At 39.4% G+C, this 22,894-nt stretch overlaps 1 protein-coding gene across 1 annotated transcript; it reads right to left on the bottom strand.

Moving 5' to 3' along the window:
* Window positions 1-961: 961 nt before the first annotated feature.
* Window positions 962-6,933, bottom strand: CCDC190 (coiled-coil domain containing 190; the record flags this gene model as incomplete). The annotated part of the gene is given in 6 exon segments (XM_082667305.1): window positions 962-985; window positions 987-1,068; window positions 1,070-1,555; window positions 1,836-1,959; window positions 6,748-6,844; window positions 6,847-6,933. Coding segments are annotated over 6 exon segments (900 nt in total).
* Between the last annotated feature and the right edge of the window lie 15,961 nt (window positions 6,934-22,894).

Here is a 22,894-nt window from a genome sequence, read left to right as displayed (position 1 = left end):
GTTTACAAAGGAGTTTCTCCACCCTGGGTGTTCCTATTCCTACCAGCACAGTCGTGGATGGTGTAAATAAATTAGGTATTCATCAGTCAATTTTGTTGCCCCTGGCCTGCTTTCCCCCACTGCTTTGCTTCTTGGAAGAAAATGTTAGAGGGGACACGTTTCTTATAAACTGTTCCTTTTTCATTTTTTAGGATCCAAAAAGTTTGATAAGAGCAGGTTGAAAGTGGGAATGAGGGAGGGTGGAGGGAGATGCAAGAGGGAGGAGATATGGGGATACATGTATATGTATAGCTGATCCACTTTGTTATAAAGCAGAAACTAACACAACAATGTAAAGCAATTATACTCCAATAAAGATGTTAAAAAAAAAGAACGTGGGAATGAGAAAACCAAAATGGAGCTATCTGGAAATAAAAGAAGAAAGGAAAGGGCTTCTAAAAAGAGCACAGAGCTGTGGTGGGAGAGGAGTTTTTATTTATAGACCATATTATGTACATATTTTCAATTGAGTTTCTATTCTTACCTTTATACGTGAAACTAAAACAAACAGAGGAGCCACGCCATTTTGCCAGCAGGTGGCACCATAAGAATCTCCTATAAGAAAAGGGTGGCAAATATAAATAGGATCCTTAATATTTTACCTTTCAGGAAAACTCTAGACATCAATGTAGATTCATAATTTTGATGATATTAACAACGTGTGTACATTGCTTAAAATGGTTTCGGAAGATTCATCTCTCCCTTCATTTTTCATGCCAACATTGCTCATTCAGTGAAAGATTATATTCCCATAAAAGGACAAAAACCTAGGTTTTAAGAAAAAAGTATATATATATATATATATACACACACACACATATATGTATTGCATATATATATTTGTATTGCTTACTACAGTTGCTTGACAAATACTTTTATTTAGTGATTATAGCATATGTTATTGTGAGGATATGTTAGATGGTTAGAGAGGAAGTAACTTAGGTGGTCACCCTGTTTTTACACCCCTTTTCTGCTCTGTACTGTGAGGATTCCTTGTGCCCAGAGATCTCCCCAATGCTAAGCAATCTCAGACTCAGGGGGGACCTGGTGCCGGAGGTAGTGAGTGTTTCTGGCCTTTGCAAACAACTCTGAATAGGTTGATGTTTTGGGCTCGCCTTTGAAGTTCCCTCCACATTCCATGGGATTCAGGGGAATTTGTTTCCCAGTGGTGTGGTCTGGCCTTTTGTTGGCATCATTTGATCTGGTCTCATCGCTGTGTGCCATTCTGCTACCACCAGCTGGGGTGGAACTGGGGCCTTGGTCTAGGGTGTGAGTGGAGACGTCTTGATCTTGACATAGAAGAGAGATGCCCTTGTTGGAGTCTTTGCCCTTCAGTGGGTTTATAGAATATTTCTCTTGGGCTTGCGGCTTCTCTTCTATAAAGTGGGAAGTTCTGTTATTTTGAGATAGCGACTGCCTTTTGCTTTTCATGGAGTCCTCGGGACCAGTGTGATGGAAAGGAGGCATTTGGGACTTGGTTTTGTATATTTCTTGGATCGTATTTGTTGTCAGTGCTCTGGGAAAGGAGGTAAAAAGAAGAGACATCTCTGAAAACAGATGAAGAGACTCATATTTAGCATTTTCAAGTTATTAGACCATGGCCCCTTTCAGTGTGGTATTAGGTGAGGTAATAAAGTGAGTGGGAAGAGCATGAAGGGTGAGAATGGGTGGTAACAACGTGGAAAAATGTCTCTTTCCTTAAGAAGAAAAAGGCAGCACTTTCTCAAGGAGAGGACGATGTAAAGAGGTCATTTGGGAAGAAGCCATATCCATGAGTTTAGTAAGCATTTTCTTACCTAAATTTATTAGCCTGTAGAACCCTGTGCTTCTGTCCTCCCTGTGATGAGAACATAAGAACATCTTCTGGTCTCTTCTGACTTCCCTTCTCAAAGTAAGAGGAGAACTTTTTCTTGATGATACCTGTTTCGAGTTAATTAATAGGTGTCATGGGTTGAATTGTATCCTCCCCAAATGTCATATGTAGACGTCCTAATCCCCAGTACTTCAGAATGTGACCTTATTTGGAGACAGGCCCTTTACAGAGATAATCAAGTTAAGATGAGGTCATTAGGGTGAGCCCTAGTCCAATATGACTGGTGTCCTTATAATAAAGAGAAATTTGGACACAGAGACTCAGATAGAGGGAAGGTGATGGGAAGAGGCACAGGAAGAAGATGGCCATCGACAAGCCAAAGAGGGTGGCCTGGAACAGATCCTTCTTTCCCAGCCTTCAGAAGGAACCGACTCTTGATTTCGGACTTCAAGCCTCCAGAAATGTGAGAAGACACTCCTGTTGCTTAAGCCACCCAGTTTGTGGTGCTGTTAGGGTAGCCCTAAAAAACGAATACAGTAACAGAAGAAGGAAAAGAATGATTGAAGCTAGTTCTCTGGGTGGAGAAAGAGTATATGAATACCATTGGATCACATTACACAATAGGCTGATCTGGCATGATGAATGGAAACAGAAAAACCTAAAGCAGGTCCCCAATGTTTACCTCAAATATGTGAAAGAGGATTTAGAAACACCAAGGTCAGAGGTTTAAACGGACTTGGCCCGTGGAGGTTTTGTCTGAATGTTTTATTTGGCAAGCATGGTGTTTTCAAAAGAAAATGACTGGGTGTGAGTGATACACAGAGCTGGTGCCCTATTGTTTCATTCACCTCAATTACGTGACCTCCTACCCACCTGAGCCAAAAGTTGCAGCTGCCGGCCATGAGTAAGTGGGTTTTTTGCTCTTTGAGTTAATGTTTCAGCATCTTGTAGTCATAGCTGCTGTAGAAAACCCGGTTTGTTTTCAAGATGTCTCATGAGTTGGTCACTTAGAGTTGAAAGTCTTGCACTAGTTTGCTCTAATGCGAGTGAGTTCCCTAAATCTACATGGGTTAGTAGGCACCAGGCAGAGGACTTATGACCAGATAAAGGGCCTAGAGTTTACATTAAACTCCTAATATTCTTTCATCAAATAACTTCTTGGTGAGGTAGTCAAGGAAAGAGATAGTCCTTTTGGGGTCGCTCTTCTTCTGTTGTCTTCTTGAGTGCGTGTGTGTGTGTGTGTGTGTGTGTGTGAGTGTGTGTGTGTGTCCATCTAGTTATCCAGTTTAACAAGGATGTATGAGTGCCTACTTTGTGCCAGGCAGTATATTCTTGACTCTGTTTTTTTTTACCTTGAACATATAATTAATCATAAAGCTCTGATAATTCCCCACTTAAATATCTCGAAATGCTTGTACACTTAAGATGCAATTTCGTGGGAAGCAGCCGCATAGCACAGGGAGATCAGCTCCATGCTTTGTGTCCACCTAGAGGGGTGGGATAGAGAGGGTGGGAGGGAGGGAGATGCAAGAGGGAGGAGATATGGGGATATATGTACATGTACAGCTGATTCACTTTGTTATAAACAGAAACTAACACACCATTGTAAAGCAATTATACTCCAATAAAGATGTTAAATAAAAAAGATGTAATTTCACTTCCTAAATATCTTAAGAAACTCATTTTTTTTCACCTGGCCAATGCCCTAGTTTAGGCCTTTAAACCCTGGCCTACACTCTGGAATTCTCCTATCTGGTCTACCTTAAACATTACAGCTGAGTAATCCTTCTCACACGTGGACATGTAATCTCCCTACTCCCAAACCCTGTAGGGTGAGATTTAAACTCTTGCAAGACCTATGAAACTATTCATGACTGGAGACACTGCCTACACTGCTTTGTCTGTAAACATTTCACCTACACCTTCTCGTCACCCCTTACACCCCTGCAGGTTGAGCAACCTGTAGCAAATCATTCTCATGCATGCGCCTTTGTACATAGTGTTCCTACTGCCAGGAGTGGCCTTGCCACGTGTCCTCGTGACAAGCTGCCCACCCCCCTACCCCACCCATCTTCATTCTCTTTCTCTTCTAAGATTCTGCTCATACACTGCCTCTTTTGGGACATCTCACCTGAGCCCCTTTGATAGACATAGGAAACTTTCAATGCTCTTGTTCTACTTTGAAAACAACTCTAATTTAGCAATTAGTATTTTCTGTGATAATTTTTTGCAAGCATGGCTAACTTCCAATTTAAATGTGAGCATCTTGAGGGCACAGACCATGTTTTTTCATATTTGCATTCCTGTGTCTATCTGAGATGCTGTAATGGGGTTTTGTAAAGTCTGGCCCACAAAACACCTGTCTCAGAATAATCTGCCTTAGTGTCAGCTCATTTAAAAATGTGGATTTTGAGCCTAACTCCTAACTTACTGATCCAAATCTCTACAGATGAAGACTGGGAATATGCATGTTAAACAATCCACCTGGTGACACAGTGGTTAAGAATCCACCTGCCAATGCAGGGGACACGGGTTCGAGCCCTGGTCCGGGAAGATCCCACATGCCGCTGAGCAACTAAGCCCGTGCGCCACAACTACCGAGCCTGCGCTCTAGAACCTGTGAGCCACAACTACTGAAGCCTGTGCACCTAGAGCCTGTGCTCCGCAACGAAGTGTAGCCCCCGCTCGCCACAACTAGAGAAAGCCCACTCGCAGCAACGAAGACCCAATGCAGCCAAAAGTAAAATAAATAAGTTTATAAAAAAATAAAAAATCCACCAACTGGCATGTATCCTGTAGTTGAATCTCAATAACAATTTCATTAAGTGAATCATGGCAATATATTGCCTAGTACAGTGCCTGATAAATACTGACACTTAATTCATATTGTTTCCTTCCTTCTTCCCTAATTTTACTGTCAAGAAGTCTGAGGCTCAGAGAGGATGTGACTTTCTAAAGGAAATAGAGACAGAGGCCCCTGAATCAAAGTTTGCTGCCTCCTTGTCCAGACTCCTTTTATACCACCTGTCCCTGACACAAACTCTCTAGTCATCAAGGCCAGCCACCTCCCTCGGACCTGGTCTTCTGAACACCCCATAGAGAGTAGATATCTGGTCTTCAGCATCCTTTTTGAGACCTGAAGTGGGATTCAACCAAATGGCTTCTAAGATTCTTTTCCATTCTGTGACCTCTCATTCTAGTTTGGTTTAACCATTTATTACAGACAAGGAAGTTCAGTTATTTGCTCAGTTTCTCCTCTTTAAAACCCAAAGCTGGAGGCTAGAAATAATTCTTAGGCCAGATGCCTGGATATTACTATAGGGTCTTGTGTCCACCTATTAGCTGTGGAGACCTAAATGATTTTACATTAAATTGTGATACTTGGATTTCCTCTTGAACATGCTACGTCATTTTCAGGGCTCCTGCACCTGCCTTAAGTAAGAAGCGACCATAGTTTTGAAGAGCTGAGATAGATCCATTCTATGCTGAATATTAACATATGATTATTTTGTTATGGGAAAAATAGAACTAGTTTCTACAAACTGTATAACTATGGCAACTTTCAACAAAACAGAAGAGTTTTAATCCTGTAACAATCTTTTACAGGATTGATTGACTGATAAGAGCAAACACTTATATAGCACTTATTTTGCATTTAGGTACTGTTTCAAGTACTCACTGCATCCTCAAATGACTTTATGAGGTAGGAAACATCATTTACATTTTACTCTGGAGAAAACTGAGGCAGAGACAGGTCCAGTAAGCTGCCCAAGGCCTCACAGCTGGTAAGTGATAGAGTCAGGATTTCAACCCTGGCAATCTGGGTCCAGAGTCTGTATTCTTAGCCACCATGGTTTAATGGACGAAGATGGAATCACTGAGCAGGCAGTTTTATTTCCTTCTCTTTTTACTGAATGGTGTAGACAGCTTTGGAAGGTCTGAGATTCTGGATAGCATTGTGTAGCCCTTCCTTCTGTGATAATCAGTAGCTACTAACTAGAAATGAGTGTATGAAGTTAGTAGCATTATTCTTGTTATAACTACTTAACTATATAGTCTGTGTTCATTGGATAGTCTTCTAAGTGATGTGCACATTTGGAAAGGATTATTCTTTGGCAACAGAAGGTTTTATGGGAGGGAATTATTACAAAGGATATGAGCTCACAGCTTCTGAGTAAAGAGGCCTCTTTGGGTAAATGACAGAAATATCTGCCCTTTGGCTTAAGAAGACAAAGAAATCACAGTACCAATACGCAACAATCGCTTGTGCAACATTTTCTAATCTAAGCAAAATCTGTAAGCTCTTGTGTGAATATACTTTGGAGCACAAGGAGGGTAGTTGACAAATTCACTTTCTGCAGAAGAAAGGAAGGGCCTGACTCTCATATTAGTGAGTGTTGAAAACAGCCAAGTGCTCCTTGCTCAGCCCTATCAGAGGTCAGCCATCGTTACACAATTCTCTCTGGTCGCCAATCCCAGGGAAATTTTTTTGTTTTACTTCCTTTTCATAAGACAACTTGCACATTAATAGTTACTCAATGAATGCTTGTTGACCAGGCATAGAAAAGAAGTGAAACCAAATCAACCCAGATATAAGAAAGTAGAACATTAAGGCTTTAAAGCCAGAGAGAGCTCATTTGAAAGACTGGGAGCCTGAGAAGTGTTAGCTCAAGATGGTTTGCATGTGGGCTGCTCCAGGGAGCTGTGTAATTGAGGGAGAGAGGGACATGGATGGGTGGGCAGCCTAAAATCCAAGTTGAGATCAGAAGTTCTCACTTTCTTGGTGTCCAGATCTCTGAAAGGGCCCTCGTCATGAGGTAGGGGATGTTACTCTTGCCTTAGCCAGCTGATGGCTTGCTGCCCTGCTCTGCCTCTCCCCATCCTGGAAGGCTTAACTTGCTGCAACCTCTGCAGTTCTTTTTGGAGCCGTCTCTGCTCCCTGGTCAACAACCTCACATGGTATAGGCAGATATCCTCTAGTCTCTGCAGTCTTTGGCTTCAGCCTGTTTGGCGTTCTCCCTCTCCAAATCAAAGTGCTTCTGTAGTGGTCCCCTGACCATGTTCCTTTCCATCCTCTTCATGGTCTAGAGACAATAGAACAAGATTCTCCCAGGCACCATGACAGACCTGATAAAGTAAAACGGGGAACCTGACCCCTGGCTTTTAACTGGAAGATCAGTGTTTGAATCCTGTGTTTTTCTGAATCCACAGCTACCTAGTCAGACAAAGTCACGCTATTAGAAAACTTTGCCCTGCTGACTAAAATATTATTCACAACCTAAAAGTTGAGAGTTATGTTTTATTTGGCAGGAATTTTTAGGACTTCGAGCCCGGGAGGCATCATCTCCCTGAGAAAACTGCTCTGAGGAGGTGAGGGGGGAGCTAGGATATGTAGAAGTTTGCAACAAAGGTCAGGTAGTAGGAACAAAAGATTACTGCTAATAAAAGAAACCTAGATATCCCAAGTTAAGGAACTTAGCGTTTTTCTATGTATGGGAAGATGCAAGAGTCTGGGCTCACTGAAATCATTCCTTTGATATACACCCCAGCTTATCTGGGGCCAGTATCCTCAGGGCTCACCAGCTCACCATCGGCTATGTCTGCAATCGCTGATAACTGTGACATCTATGGCAGACAATGTTCCATTTATCAGCCCTATAGTAACATGATTTTCCAGAGTGACACAGAAGTATTGAGGACAGAGTCATTCCTCTGAGCCTCAGTCTCCTTGCCAATAAAATAGACGACAGGCTCCCTACAAAATCCTCAATCAGGTTGCTATAAAGATCAAGTGAAAACTACATGAATAACTTTTGGGGCAAAAATAATAAAAACATTTTACATATATAAGGCATTATTCGCCCTGTGAGATAAGCCTCTTCTACTGTTCTTTAAAGTTTCCCCAAAGACCCGCTCAGGGGCCTGGAGAGGATTTGGGGACTTAGGACAGAGCCATTCTGGAGCCCTTTCAGTTCATTAATTCATGAACGTGAGGGTCCATGCAGCCTGCAATCCTACCATGTGGCAGGTGCTATGCTGAGGGCTGAGGGTAGTGGTGAATGAGACACAGCTCCTGCTCTCAAGGAACTTTCAGATTTACGATGCTGGAGTCTAATGGTGCATGCCAAATCTGAACAATCAATATTTCAAAGAGTGGGAAGAGTGGGATCTGTTGGTCACAAAATAGTACAGGTATCCAGAACAAGTAGTCTGGGAAGCTCTGGTGAAACCACTTGGATTGGAAAGTGGTTCCTCTTCCCGCCCTCGCCCACCTTCCTCCTCTGAGCTCTGTTGCACTAACAGGTAGGGACAAATCTTTCCTCCTCTTTTTGTCCCTCACAATATGCAGAGCTAAGAGCACAATATGTGCCCGGGATATAAATGGATTGCTATGAATAAAGCTTTGGTGATAATAACACAGGAAAAGCTTAGCATTAAAAGGGAGGATAAGGTCAGGACACAGGAAAGGAATTTTAAGACAGCTTTTAGTCTAAAGCGTAGACTAAACTTTTATTAAAGAATGTGGTGAGTAGCACTTACCTACAAATCCAGGGTTTGCTGAGAATGTTGCCTGCTTCTTTTGCTATGCCAGGTTGAGCCTGGATTAATGTGCTTGTTTTTCTTCAGTAAATTTTAGGAGCTCGGTGTTGGGGAGGTGGGAGATAGAGAGACTTTTGGAGAGGGTTGAGGGGGAGAATGTTGAATACACTTGAAAGCTCTCTTCCATGCCACCTCCCCCAACAGGAATGCTAACTCCCTGGGCGTGGGCACCAATCCCAGAGCTTGAAATAGCTCTGTGAGTTAAGGGAGGCTGCCAGCCTTCAGCCCTCCCCTCAAGGGGCCCACAGTGCCCCTTCTCAGCTGTGTCCATGGGAGCCAAGAATGAAAGCAAGGAGTGTCTTACTGTGTTCTCAGTCTCTCTCTATCCCTCTCTTTCCCCACCCACTTCTCCTCTTTTCCCTCTTTTGCCATACTACTCCCCAGTCTCCTCACAACGCCCAGTCCTACTTCTTGGAAACCAGATCAGGTTCCAAAAGAAGGTACCCTGTTTTTGTTGTCAGATTGTACACATTTTGTGCAGGAGAGTAATTTGTTTATTTTGTATTATTGCCCACTGTACTGACTTTCCCCAGGCTTCTATCCATGTCTTGTGTACTTCAGTGCTGAGTTAAGATTTTCAAAGTCGTCACAACAGAAACAGGCAAAGTGAAATTTAAATCGACTTTTGTGATCATATATTGGACTCTAAGGTAGAAGGTCAGTTGAACTACTGGTTATGGAACAAGACATTAAGTGGGATTTTTATTGTTACCTGAGGGCTTCCTCTGAAAACAAGAGGCATTAATGTGCCACAGTCTAAAAAGAACTGCCAATACTGGGGCCTATTAATTCCCCCAGAGCTTACTGAGAGGCAGCTAAACAGACCCTATTACTCATAATCATCACCTAGCAAATAAGCTGTTATAAGGAGATTACTGGGGAGAGGGAGAGGGAAATCCATTGTTCTCTCAGTGGGAGGTAATATCTTTCCCATCCTTTCTCATGAGGTAATTCTCTCACCTCCAGAATTTAAATGACTGGAATGGGGTTCCAGGAAAATCATCATAGAGAATGGGGTGCCTACACAAGGAAAGACTTACACCTCACTCCCCAGCTGGAGACTTGATGAACTACAGAACCACAGAGCAGCCCCCACTCCAACCCTTTGTTGCCGATCATAGTGAGGGATTTCTTAGAAAATCTTGGTTACTCCATATTATCTTGAGAGAGAGCTGAGGAGGGCAGGCTTGCAGAAATAATTCAAGGTTGAAGGGCAAGAACGAGCCTCAGTGTGTGAGCCTGGGAAAGGAATGGTGGCCAAACCCATCCTAGCTCCCATTAGCCCTTCGAGTGTGCCAAAGAGGAACTTAGCAGTTTCCTGGCTCCATGTGAAGGAGCACAGGGGTTATATAAGGGGACAGAAACCATGGCATTGCCCTTGGAAGACTCTAGGTCAAATAAGGTAATACTTCACTCTGAGCAGGCATAGAACCACAGGCAGGGTCAGAGCAAGTAGTGATAGAAGGGATCTGATTGAAGGTGAACTTTCTCATGAAAACAACACATCTTAAGAGCAGAGCACAGCAGGAGCATATGGAACATGACTGATCAGGGAAAGAACAGTAATGCCACAGCACCACAAAAGTATTAGTTATATAAGAACTATATAGTTCCCCTTCTCCAAGTCCCTGGGAGTGCACTGAGGAAAGGGTTTAAACTTTATTTAAGATTGGAATGTCAAAGTGGTCTGGACTTTCTTGCAACAAAAGTGGCCAGAAATGTGTAGAATCTGTCCATGAAATCATTAAGGGACAAGAAAAAAAAATTAAAAAGATAGTGATCTGATGAAATATAAAGCTCTAATTCTGATAGCATGTCCCTGCTATAATCACTAGGGAAAAAGTTTAAACTGCTCATTAAAATGATTATGATTAAAATGAATTTTACAGAATGGTTGTAATTTATTCACATTCATGTACTTTTCTCTCTCTCTGTTTTATATGGAAGTACTGTCCTTTTGTAGTCAAACACATCTGAGATCAAAAAATTATTCCATCATTTAGTAGGATGTATGACTTTATTCATTAATTCTGTCATATACCCTAGTCTCCTCATCTATGAAAAGGCTTAATAGTATCTTCATCATAGTGAATCTGATAGAATTTGGTGAAAGAATGAATATAAAGTATTTGGTACATAGTAGATATTCAATAAACATTAGTCCCACTTTCTAACAAAGATGGAGTAACAGGGAGTAGACTTACCCTTCCATATGAAACAATTAAAAAATCAGACAAAATTTATGAAATAATGTGGTTTATTTTTAACATTGGTCATGAGGCAGATAGGATGGTGTTCCCTGCGAGAGTAGAAACAAACCAGGGGAGCTCTTATTCTCCCAGCTTACTGCCTGGAAAGAGTTTCCAGGCCATATCATAGGGAAGGGACAGCCAAGCAATGATTCCTTGAGAAGACAGAGGTAAAAGTCTGGAAAGGCCAAGGCAGCTAGGAATGACAACAATAGTACAAATTGTACAAAGTCCAGATGGGAAGAAATGGAACTATACTGTTATAAGGTTCTTATACTATATGTGCAACAGTATATAATCACTTGAAGGTAGACTGTAATAAGTCATAGCTGTATACTCTAAACTCTAAAGCAACCTCTAAAATAATATATCAAAGAATTATAACTAGTCAACAAATATGATAAAATGAAATCATAAGAAACACTGAATCTAAAATAAGACAGAAAAAGAGGAAAGAGAAAATAAGGAAGAGTTTAGATAAAAAGGAAATAGATAGCAAGACAATAGATTTAAACTTAACATTATTAAGAATCACAATAAATATAAATGGTTTTAACACCTGATTAAAAGGCATAGATTGCCAGATCAAATAAAAGAACAAGATCACAATATATAATGCTGACAACAACCCAAAACAAAACAAAACAAATTTTTAGTGTAAAGACACAACTAGGTGAAGAATAGAAGGATAGAAAAAGATATACCATGCTAACACTAATTTAAAAAAATAGGGATGGCTATGCTAATAAATAATAATAAATAAAGATTAATCTTCAGAACCAAGACTATTAACAGTGATCAAGAGAGTCATTTCTCAGTGATGTAGGGACTAATATTCATCAAGGGAACATAAAAATCCTTAATGTTTTTGCTTCTAATGACAGAGCTCCCAAATACATGACACAAAACTGATGGGACTGTGTGGAAGAATCTGTATACCCACAATCATAGTCAGTAATTTCAACACTTATTTCTCAGTAATTTGTAGAATTTATATAAATAAAATTAGTAAGGATAAAAGAAACAAACAACACTATCAACCAACTTGGCCAAATTGACATTTATAGAATATTCTACCTGGCAACTACAGAATACTCATTGTTTTCCAGTGCACAAGGAACATTTATCAAGATAGACCATATTCTGGACCATAAAACAAGTTTAATAAAAGTATTGAAATAACAAAGTGTATTCTCTGACCACAATGAAACGAAATAGAAAGGTATCTGGAAAATACCCCTAATACTTGGAAATCAAATAATGTACTTCTAAATAACCCATAGATCAGCCACAGTGCTGACCTGTGTGTATGGAATCTGGCTGGTTCTGCTCCACTGATGGGGACCCGCCCTGGAGGGCCTCCCAGAGAACTGGGTGGAGAACACTGAGAGCCTTCCTGGCCCCACCTGCCCATACATAAAATAGATAAGCAATAAGGGTTTACTGTATAACACAAGGAACTATATTAAATATCTTGTAATAACCTACAATGGAAAATAATCTGAAAAAATATTTCACTGAATCACTTTGCTGTATACCTGAAACTAACAATATTTTAAATCAATTACACTTCAATAAAATAAATCAATAACCCACAGATTAAAAAATTAAATCAAACAGAAAATTAGAATATTTTGAAATGAATGAATTATGACACAACAGATGAAAAATTGTGAGATGAACTAAAGCAGTACTTTAGAAGGAAATTTACAGCACAAAAATGCCTATATTCTAAAGAAGAAAGATCTCAGATCAATTAGCTCAGTTTATACTTTATAAGATTAGAAAAAGAAAAGAAAATTAAACCCAAAGTAGCAGAAGCAATGAAATAATAAAGAAAAGAAAAGAAAACAATGAAATTAAAAACAGGAAAACAATAGAGAAAATCAATGAAATCAAAAGCTGACTCTTTGAGAAGATCAATAAAACTTTAAATTTCTGTTCTAGTTCTGTGAAAAATGCCATTAGTAATTTGATAGGGATTGCACTGAATCTGTAGATTGACTTGGGTAGTATAGTCGTTTTGACAATATTGATTCTTCCAATCCAAGAACATGGAGCATATATCAATGTGGGTCATCATATTAACAGACTAAAAAAGAAAAGTACATGATTAGCTTAATAGGTTTAAGAAAAGGATATAATAAAATCCGAAATCCATTCTTGATAAAATCTCTGAGCAACTCAGGACTAGAAGGGAACTTCCTCAATCTCATAAAGTGTGTCTATGAAAAGCTGAAAGGTAACATCATGCTTAATGGTGAAAGACTGAATTCTTTCCCATAAGATGAGGGACAAGGCAAGGATGTCTGCTTTCATCACTCCTGTTCAACATTGCACCAGAGGTCTAGCAAGGGCAATAATACAAAATAAAAAAGAAAAATGTATCCAGATTGAAAATGGAATCAATAATGAGTGAAACTGTTTTAAAAAAGTTAAAATTTTCATTTTGTTATGGTAAGAACATTTAACATGAGATCTACCCTCTGCGAATACTGCTGCAGTGAACATGGGAGTGCTAATATCATTTTGGGATCCTGATTTCAATTCTTTTGAATAAATACCCAGAAGTTGGATTCCAAGCAAAAGTCTGTGAGAATATATTGACAACACATATATCTGACAAAGAACCTGTATCCATACTATCTAAATGGCATTTACAACTTAGTAAGGGCACAAACAACCCTGTTCAACAAAAGGGCAGAAAACTAGAATAGACAATCCAAAAGAATATACCAATGGCCCATTAGCAAATGAATATATACTTAATGTAGTCATCAGGAATCCCAAATGAAAACCACAACAAGATATCCCTTTCTACTCACTGGCATAAATTAAATTAAAAGGAGTGGCAAAACCACTCCCGGTGTTGGTGATAATGTGGAGCAATTGGAACTTTCAACATTACTGTTAGAAATGTAAAATGGTGCAATCACTTTGGAAAAGAGTTTGGAAATTTTTTATAAAATTCAACATATACTTACATATGACTAATTCCATTTCTAGATAGAAGAGAAGAGAAAACATGAAACCCATAAAAAGACTTGTATAGGAATGTTCATAGCAGCTTTATTCATAATAATCCCAAACTGAATACTCTCCAAATGATCATCAACAAATGAATTGATAAACACACTATAGTTCATCCGTACAATTGAATACTACTCAGCAATAAAAAGAACAAAACATTGACACATGCAATGGCATGAATGAATCTTATAGACATTATGCTGGTGAAAGAAGCCAGACACAAAACAAAAAGTGATTCCATATATTTGAACTATTAGGACAGATGCAACGAATCTATATTGACAGTAATCGGATAAGTAGTTGCCCAGATTGAGAGATGTGAATGAAGCCTGATTGCAAAAAGGATTGAGGAAACTTCCTGCGGGAGATAGAGGTGGTGATTATATGTTGCATACAGTTGTCAAAATGAACAAACTATAGACTTAAACTGTGAATTTTAAAGTATATAAATTATACTTCAGAAGGTTGATTGGAAAAAACACCTCCGATTTTATCTTGTCAAAAAGATGCAGGAGACTTCTGCTTCCACCATGAAGGATTGACTTCTATGGGAGTTGCCCTCCTGCCTCAAAAAACTAGAACACTAAACAAAATATATTTTAAAAACATTTCTTTTCAGACATTGAAAAACAGGCAATGCAGGTTTGTGATCCCTTTGATAAGAAACATAAAAGGTGAGCTCTATGATTGCCCCTAATTAGTACCTGGAAGCAGTTTTCAGGCTGTGGTGCAGGGAGGCAGAATCAAAACAGAGCCCATCTGTCTCTTTGGGTTGACCATATGGAGAATGGAGTTCTAGCAGGTGGAGGTGGCTGGAATTTGCAGAACAGAGTACCAGATAAGAGGTAAATACACACATAGAAAGAGACAGGGAGGGGGGAATGGGCTCCAAAGATCTGCAGAGGGGTCCCTTTGGCTAAGTGCTGATCTACATTTCAGGCATGAAATGTCCAATAAAATTGTGGATGAATGAATAAAATGTGGTACATTCATAAGATTGAAAACTACTCCACACTATAAAGAACTGCTGATACGTGAAACAACATGGATTAATCTCAAAAGCATTATGCTAAGAGAAAGATACCCATACAAAAGACTATATCTGTATGATTTCATTTACAGGAAATTCTAAAAAAGATAAATTTAAAGTGATAGAAAGCAGATCAGCATTTGATTGGGACTGGAGTGAGGAACATGAACTGACTTTAAGGGAGAGGAGAAAAGTTTTTTGGGGTCCTGGAGATGTCCTATATTTTGATCATGGTTATGTTTACATGAATGGTTTCATTTGCCAAAACTCTTCTAACTGTAGAGTCAATATGGGTGAATTTTATTGGATGTAAATTGTATCTCAGTAATGCTGAATTTTTAAAAAAGGCACAAGAATCATTATGAAAAGTCTTCACGGGCCAACTGTTTTTGGAGGTGGCTTAAGCAACAGCTCACTATGCTAAAAATTAACCAAGGGAAAGAATCAAGCATCTTTCCTGTCTTTCCTGTATAAACAATATTTTCATGGTGAGTAAAGAGTAGATGAGGGAAAGACTTTTATAAGACTTGCAGCTAATAGAGGCAGAAGGAAAGAAGAAATCATCATTTTTCAATCTCTAATGCAATTGTGGATCTAGGCAACTGTCCTCAGTGCTATTAAAACCTTAGGTGGAAGGTTGAGGGAAATTTCATAATGGAGGCTGCAGCTGTTACCACCTGAACCAAATTCATTGATTAGCTCTAGTAGTTTTCTGGTAGCATCTTTAGGATTCTCTATGTATAGTATCATGTCATCTGCAAACAGTGACAGCTTTACTTCTTCTTTTCCAATTTGAATTCCTTTTATTTCTTTTTCTTCTCTGATTGCTGTGGCTAAAACTTCCAAAACTATGTTGAATAAGAGTGGTGAGAGTGGGCAACCTTGTCTTGTCCCTGATCTTAGTGGAAATGCTTTCAGTTTTTCACCATTGAGGATGATGTTGGCTGTGGGCTTGTCATATATGGCCTTTATTATGTTGAGGAAAGTTCCCTCTATGCCTACTTTCTGCAGGGTTTTTATCATAAATGGGTGTTGAATTTTGTCAACACCTGAACCTATCAATCAATCTTAGAGTCACTGAAGGGAGGAAAACCAAACATTTTATTCATCATTAATACACTGAAGAAGTATACTTGCCTAAAATATTTTTAACCTGAATCTAATCAAACCTCTAAGTCTGACTGCCAATTCTTGAGAAAGTGGATCTTTCTAGAGAATTATCTGGTTTCTTTGATAAATCAATAGCAACGGAAAAAGAAAATCAAGGCAGGACCTCTTGTAATAAAATAGTCTTAGCAGAAGTAACAACCAAAGCAATGTGTGGGCTTGTCTAGATCCTGATTCCCACAAATCAGCTACAAAAAGCACCTTTGGGACAAGTGGAAATTTGCACAGAAGATAGATATTAGAAGATACCAAGTTGTTAAATTCACTGGTTGTGGGACTTCCCTGGCGGTCCAGTGGTTAAGACTTCACCTTCCAATTAGGGGGTGCGGGTTCAATTCCTGGTCAGGGAGCTAAGATGCCATGTGCCTTGTGGCCCAAAAAACCAAAAAACATAAGGAAACAGAAGCAATATTGTAGTAAATTCAATAACGACTTTAAAAATGGTCCACATCAAAAAAAAAAAAATCTTTCCAAAAAAATTTCACTGGTTGTGTTGGTGGCTTAGTGCTTATGTTAATAAAGTCCTTATCAGTTAGAGAGAGAGATACATACCGAGGTGTTTACAGATGAAAAGACGTAATATAGTATTTTTGTATCAGCTCTAAAATACTCCTGCGAAAAATAAAATAAAATACTAAAACAGGTGTATAAGAGTCTGTGTATGTGGGAATGGATGACACAAAAGTGGCAAAATGTTGATAATTGTTGAAGCTGGGATATGAACACAAGAGGGTTTATTAGATGATTCTTTCTAACTTTGAACATGCTTTAAATTCTCCATAATAAGAAGTTAAAAAAAACTTGGAGGAAGTCAGATTGAAGGGAAAACTTATATTCAAAAGTGTGACAATTACACTTTTAGCTGACTTTTAAGCAGAAATAATAAAAACCAGAAAACAGTGGAATATCGTCAATACCCTGAAAGAAAATGTGTCAACCTCAAATTCTACACACAGGTAAACAAAGACATTTTCAGACAAATAAACAAAAAGTAGAGTTTGTTCTCCACTAAATAAAATTCGAAAGGGTGTACTTAAGGCAGAAAGAAAGGTTCTTAGAGGTAGGACTGAGGTGCAAGAAGGAACAAAGAGCAAAGGAAGTAGTAAATAAGTGGGTACATCTAAATGAATGCTGGCTGTATAAAACTGGGATCTGGAAAAGAAAATGTTTCATGCACAATAATAAAGCACAGAGTCTTCAAAGGAATAGAACAGGTAAGTGTTCTAAGTTTCTTTTATTGCCCAAGAGAAGGGTAAATACATTAATTAACATTATACTTCCATAAATTAAGATTCATGTTATCATTTCTGGGGTAACTACTAAAAGGATTAAATAAGAGGGTAGGATTTACGAACTAGCAGAGGATAAGAATTGAAGTGGCAAAAAAATAATGAATCTGAAAAGGGAGTGAGAAAGATGGAGGAATCATAAAGTACAAAATAAGATGGAAGTCCAAACACATCAGTAATTATGTGTACAAATGACTAAATTCTCTAGTTAAAAGTTTAGAATTGTCAGATTGAATTTAAGGAGTGCTACTTGAAACCAAAATGGTTATAAATATAAATGCAAATGGAAACAGTGAAATCATGTGAAATTTCTCAATTAAATGTTACTATGATCCAAATATTTTAAATTGCTCCCCAAATCATGAACTTGAAATATATAATGTGAAAATTGAAATAACTATAAAAAAATACATCCAGAATCACAGTGGAAAATGTTAATTTGCCTATATCAGTAATTAAGAAAATCAGTTAAGAATCAGTAAGGACATGGGATATTTGAAAAACACAATGGCAAATTCATCTTCATGGACATATATAGGAAATCACCTTGCTCTTAAGGAAGGTTTCCAGAAGCTGCCACAAGACACTTCTGCTTATAATTCATTGACTTGAACTTATTCACAAGGCCACAGCTAGCTTCAAGGGAAACTGGGCAACATGGTGTTTTTCTTTTTCCTGGACATCTATGTGCTCATTTAAGTCTTCAGGGTTTCGTTACTTTGAAAGAAGGAGAAACGTATATCAGGAGACAGCCAGTAATCTCTGCCACAGATACTCCTACACAGGGACAGGCAGCTCTGAGTTATTGAATGCTCTTTAATATGTGACAGGCTACCATCAAATAAGCACTAATCAGTACAAACGTTATAAATGCAAAAGCAACCTCTAAAGTCATGTGGCAGTAATTACAAGGTGGTCATCCAGATATTAGAATATGTTAACATGATTTTTTTTAGGTTGTATTTGAAACCAAGCACATACACATGCATGCATACATTCTTACAGAGAAATTAAAACTCCCTCCCCTTCTATTTATGGACACCGTTTGAAAAGAGGAGGCACAGAGAATGATACTAACACAAAGGTTTTCAAGATATGCCTCCCACCTCATCTTCCACACTCTCCCACATCTCCCTTGTGCTCTTTGCATTTCTCCAAAGACAGCATGAATTCTCAAGGCTCGAGGTCTTGGCACAGACTTTTCTTTCTTTCCCTGGCCCATCATTCAGCCCACCTTGGCCTTTTATCCCCCTTAGAAGAATAGAGGGCAGGCAGGCAGGCAGGCATCCTTATCTCTCCAGAGGGAATTAGGCACACGTTTCTTGCTGCTCCCTTAATACATGTAAAACATATAGTACACTCGAAATTATTATTACTAATATCATTATTATTATGTCCTCCAACAATAACCATTCTTACACTGCACTTTTTAAAAACCGAAGTACTCTTTATTTGTCTATTTCTTCCACTGGTGTGCAAAATCCTTGAAAGAAAGGATTAAAAATAAAAACTCTTCTTGGTACCTTCAGCTTGTAGCACAGTGCATGGCTCATGATAAAGTTTTCAATAGATGTTTGCTGAGAATGATAAATTAGGAAAAAAAAAAAAAAGTCAGCAAGTTAATCTCCCCTGAAAGCTTACACAGCTCAAACTTTTAACTTAACTATTAAATTAATAACCAAGAGCACTTTGGTTCTTCTCTTATCAGATTGAAAAGATGAATAATAAAATAAAATAATTCCAAATGTCTTATTAATATTTTGAGCTGGGAAATTCATAGCCTACAGGGTATACCCATGCTTGTAAATGTTACACCATATTAGTTGTAAGTTGACTCATTTCCTCCTTACATGCTCCCTCAGCTGGCTCCTTCTAGATTTATAGCTGAGCTTCTTGTCCTTTGTCTTTCCGTTTTATATTGAAATAAACATTTTGTGAGCTTATCAGTTTTCTGAAAACCAGCAGCCTTTGCCTGAAAGGAAGGGATGCAGTGAGGTGCCCAGAGGACGTGTTTCTCTAGTGGGAGTGGGATATGCCGGGAAAGCAGGCTGGACAACCTCTTTATTTCTGGTAATGAGGCTCAGTTTTCATCATACAGTGATCAGATCACAGCAGTGGCCACCTTTGTCAAGGAAAAAGTACACAGAGTTATTGAACCAACACACTCCTAATCTCCCCATCTGTTTAATGGGTAACTTTACACAGTAAGTGGATTTCCATAGTGACATAGGCGCGTAATATCTACCCCACCTACAAAACTAAACATCTACCTCTCCTCTCCTGCTCTGAGTGCTGAAGACGGCTACCACATTCGTGTTCTAGGGCTACCACAACAAAGTACCACAAATTGTGTGGTTTAAAACAACAGAAATTTATCCTCTCGTAGTTCTGGAGGATAGGAGTTTAAATTCAAGGTGTTGACAGAGCCAGCTCTCTCCTAAGCCTCTAGAGGAGGAATCTTCCTTGCCTCTGGTAGCTCCAAACATTCCTTGGCTTGTGGTAGCGTAATTCTTCTAATCCCTGCCCCCATATTCTCATGGCCATCTTCCCTCAGCGTCTGTTTTTGTGTCTCTTCTTGTCTTATAAGGACACCGTCATATTGAATTAGGGCCCCCTAATTCAGTATGAGCTGATCTTAAATTGATTACATCACTGAAGACTCTTTCTAAATACGATCACATTCATAAGTACCAGGGGTTGTTAGGACTTAAAACATTGTTTCGGGGACCATGATTCAACCCATGAGAGGAACTTTTCTTTTTTTTTTTGCGGTACGCGAGCCTCTCACTCTTGTGGCCCCTCCCGTTGCGGCGCACAGGCTCCGGACGCGCAGGCTCAGCGGCCGTGGCTCACGGGCCCAGCCGCTGCACGGCATGTGGGATCTTCCCGGACCGGAACACAAATCCGCGTCCCCTGCATCGGCAGGCGGACTCTCAACCACTGCGCCACGAGGGAAGCCCGAGAGGAACTTTTTAAAAAGCCCTATGGAGCCCTTTCTTTTGGGCCAGTGTTACCCAATTTTCATTTCCAGTTTTTACAAATACATAATTTGTATATTTTTACATAACACATTGCTCTTATCTTAATGTTTATTATATTCTCTATTGGGAGTTATACTATTTTAATGGCCAAACATATCCTATTAGTCTATTGGAAAATTTCCAGTAACATATGTGTCTTCCTGCACCATTGTCACCATTTGATTTACTTATTTCTGAGGCCAATATTCTAATTTTTCCATGTCCTTGTCACATCACTGATTCCTCTTTTCCTGTAAACTGAATATCCATTACTAAATCCTCCTAACTCCTCCGTGAGAGTATCTCCTGCCCCTGTTTCTCCCTTACCACTCACTGTCATCATTGCTTTGACTCCTTATGCCCGAACCATGATAATCGACTCCTAATTCCTCTACTTTGGTCTCTCCTCACACTACCAGGCTGATATTCATGCCACCTCATTGTTTAAAACCTTTCTATAATATGCCTTTGTTTGAGAAATAAGAGACAAATGCTTTAACCTGAAAGAATTTAGAAGTTTGATAGGGAAACATAACTCTATGGTGTGGGTGATAGAAGGGTTCACGTTCCATATCTCTTACAATTATATTTGCAGCATGAAAAATTCCAGTTACAGCAATGTACATAATAATCTCCAACATGTCCAATCATCAAAGAAAAGTTAAATTTTGTCACCAGCTACGTACAAAGGTAGAAAGTAGGGATACCGAGCAGGGCCCTGTGGGGCTCCTGGGCACAAAGCCTTTCTGTGTCCCCCATTTCTTAGATTACAGGAAATAGGCTTCATTCAGCTTCCATGACCTTCCCTGAGTTCCAACAGGCAGATTCAAGCCGTTGCTAGTTAGGGAAGAGAGGGGAGGCCAGACCAGAGAGAAACAAACAGTCAAGAGAAACAATAGTGCAGCCTTGCAGCAAGGTCCTGGGTCCCCATCAGGGGATACACACAGCAATACCTTTGAGCTGTTTTGCAAGTACTGAAACCTCCTCCAGGTGGGAGAAATTAACAGTTAAAGATAGTATGCTGCCCACAAGCACATGACCCTGGACCGGTTGGAACCAGAAGGTTGATGATGCTGACTCCCACTTACCTCACCACCAACCAATCAGAAGAATGTCCACAAGCTGAACACCATTTTTGGTGATCAACTTTGAACCATTACTATAAAACTTCTCACTCCCCCCTCCAGGTTGGGACACACAATTTTGAGGGCATTAACTCACTGTGGCCCCCTTTGCCTGGCAAAGAAATAAAGCTATTCTTTTCTACTTAACCCAAAACTTTGTCTCTGCAATTTAATTCGGTGTCAGGGTATAGAGGCCTCATTCGGCTTCAGTAGGAATCAGTAAAACTTAGAAAGGTATTGAATAATTATTGATATAAAAGATTTTTATAGCAATGTTTAATATTTGGCAAGTATGAAGAGATCTGCTTAGTGCAGAAAATTTGAAAAATACAGAAAAATATAGGGAAAATGTGGAAAAAATCTGCAACTTCATCAACCTATTAACATTTTGAAAGGCTTCTGTCTTGTCTTTAAGGAGAAAATGTTTCTAATGAAAGACATCTCTATCCAGGCCACCAGAAACTTCCCCACCCCTTCTGTCTCAGCCTGTATTTTACTTAACCAATACATGCCCATTCCATGCCCTATATTTTTCACAAATTCTCTTCTTATATTTGGGAGCTGGGTTTCAGAGGCTTCCTCTCCCAAAACAAGTCTTTAGAGGAATTGGGGTCTTGAAGATTTTCCAAACCATCTCGAATCTTATCACACCACCTGCTGGACAGAAAGGAAGTAGACATGTTACCAATTAGCAGCACCTGTGAACCTTCTAGAAGAGATCTCCCAAGATCGGGATGTAATAGCATCAGAGAGGAGGGTCATGCCCACTTTCCATCAAGAACCACAGGCTTCCACAAACGACTTGCTTTAAGGGAGGCAAGTTCAACTTTGAACTCAACTACTCTGTGCAGAAAAGCTGATGTCAGCCTCTTCTTTTAATGACCCCATCTAATCCAGTTCCCAAAACTGACAAATCAAAGATTTCCTTGTCTTCAAAGCTCCATCCAGCATTCCCTCCATTAAGAAAAGAAGCCTGGGAATGGCTTTGGAGATGCAAACAGCCGATTTTGGGAGCGACCAAAGGGAAGTGGAAGCAACCAGAGCAGAGTGCCTATCAGTGCCCCCCAACTTGTAGAAAATGGACATTTCTGTTTCAGGCTCTTCCTGGCCATGTCTCTCCTTTAAGCCCATCCCATCTTCATTTCCTCCATCTTTGCACATAAACAGCAGTTCAAAGGCTGCAAACACCTGGATTGTTTATCAAAAGGTTATCTTTTGAGAAGCTAGAGTCCTTTCTTAAGATTCTTCACTTATTGCCTTCATGTCTGCTTACTTCTTAAGGAGTCTCATAGTCAGGGATTCTGCTCCTGCCTTTGGTCATTTATTTTGGAATTCTGTCACCACCATGGTCAAGAATTGTCCTCCACATCAACTGTTATCCTTTCTAGGTTAATTTGACATACACACATTGAGCATTACACTGTGCCATCAGGAGAGACGTTGAGAAAGATAAAAATAAGTCTTTCCTTAAGGAAGTGAAAATCAAGTAGGGAGAAGTAGCAAGATGAAGTAGCAAGATGAAGAGACTCCAAA

The sequence above is a fragment of the Grampus griseus genome (genome assembly GCF_964374135.1).
Source record: "Grampus griseus genome assembly, chromosome: 1".
Taxonomy (NCBI): Eukaryota; Metazoa; Chordata; class Mammalia; order Artiodactyla; family Delphinidae; genus Grampus; species Grampus griseus.
Note: the sequence above shows the minus strand (reverse complement) of the source record. Positions and strands in the feature narration are given on the sequence as shown.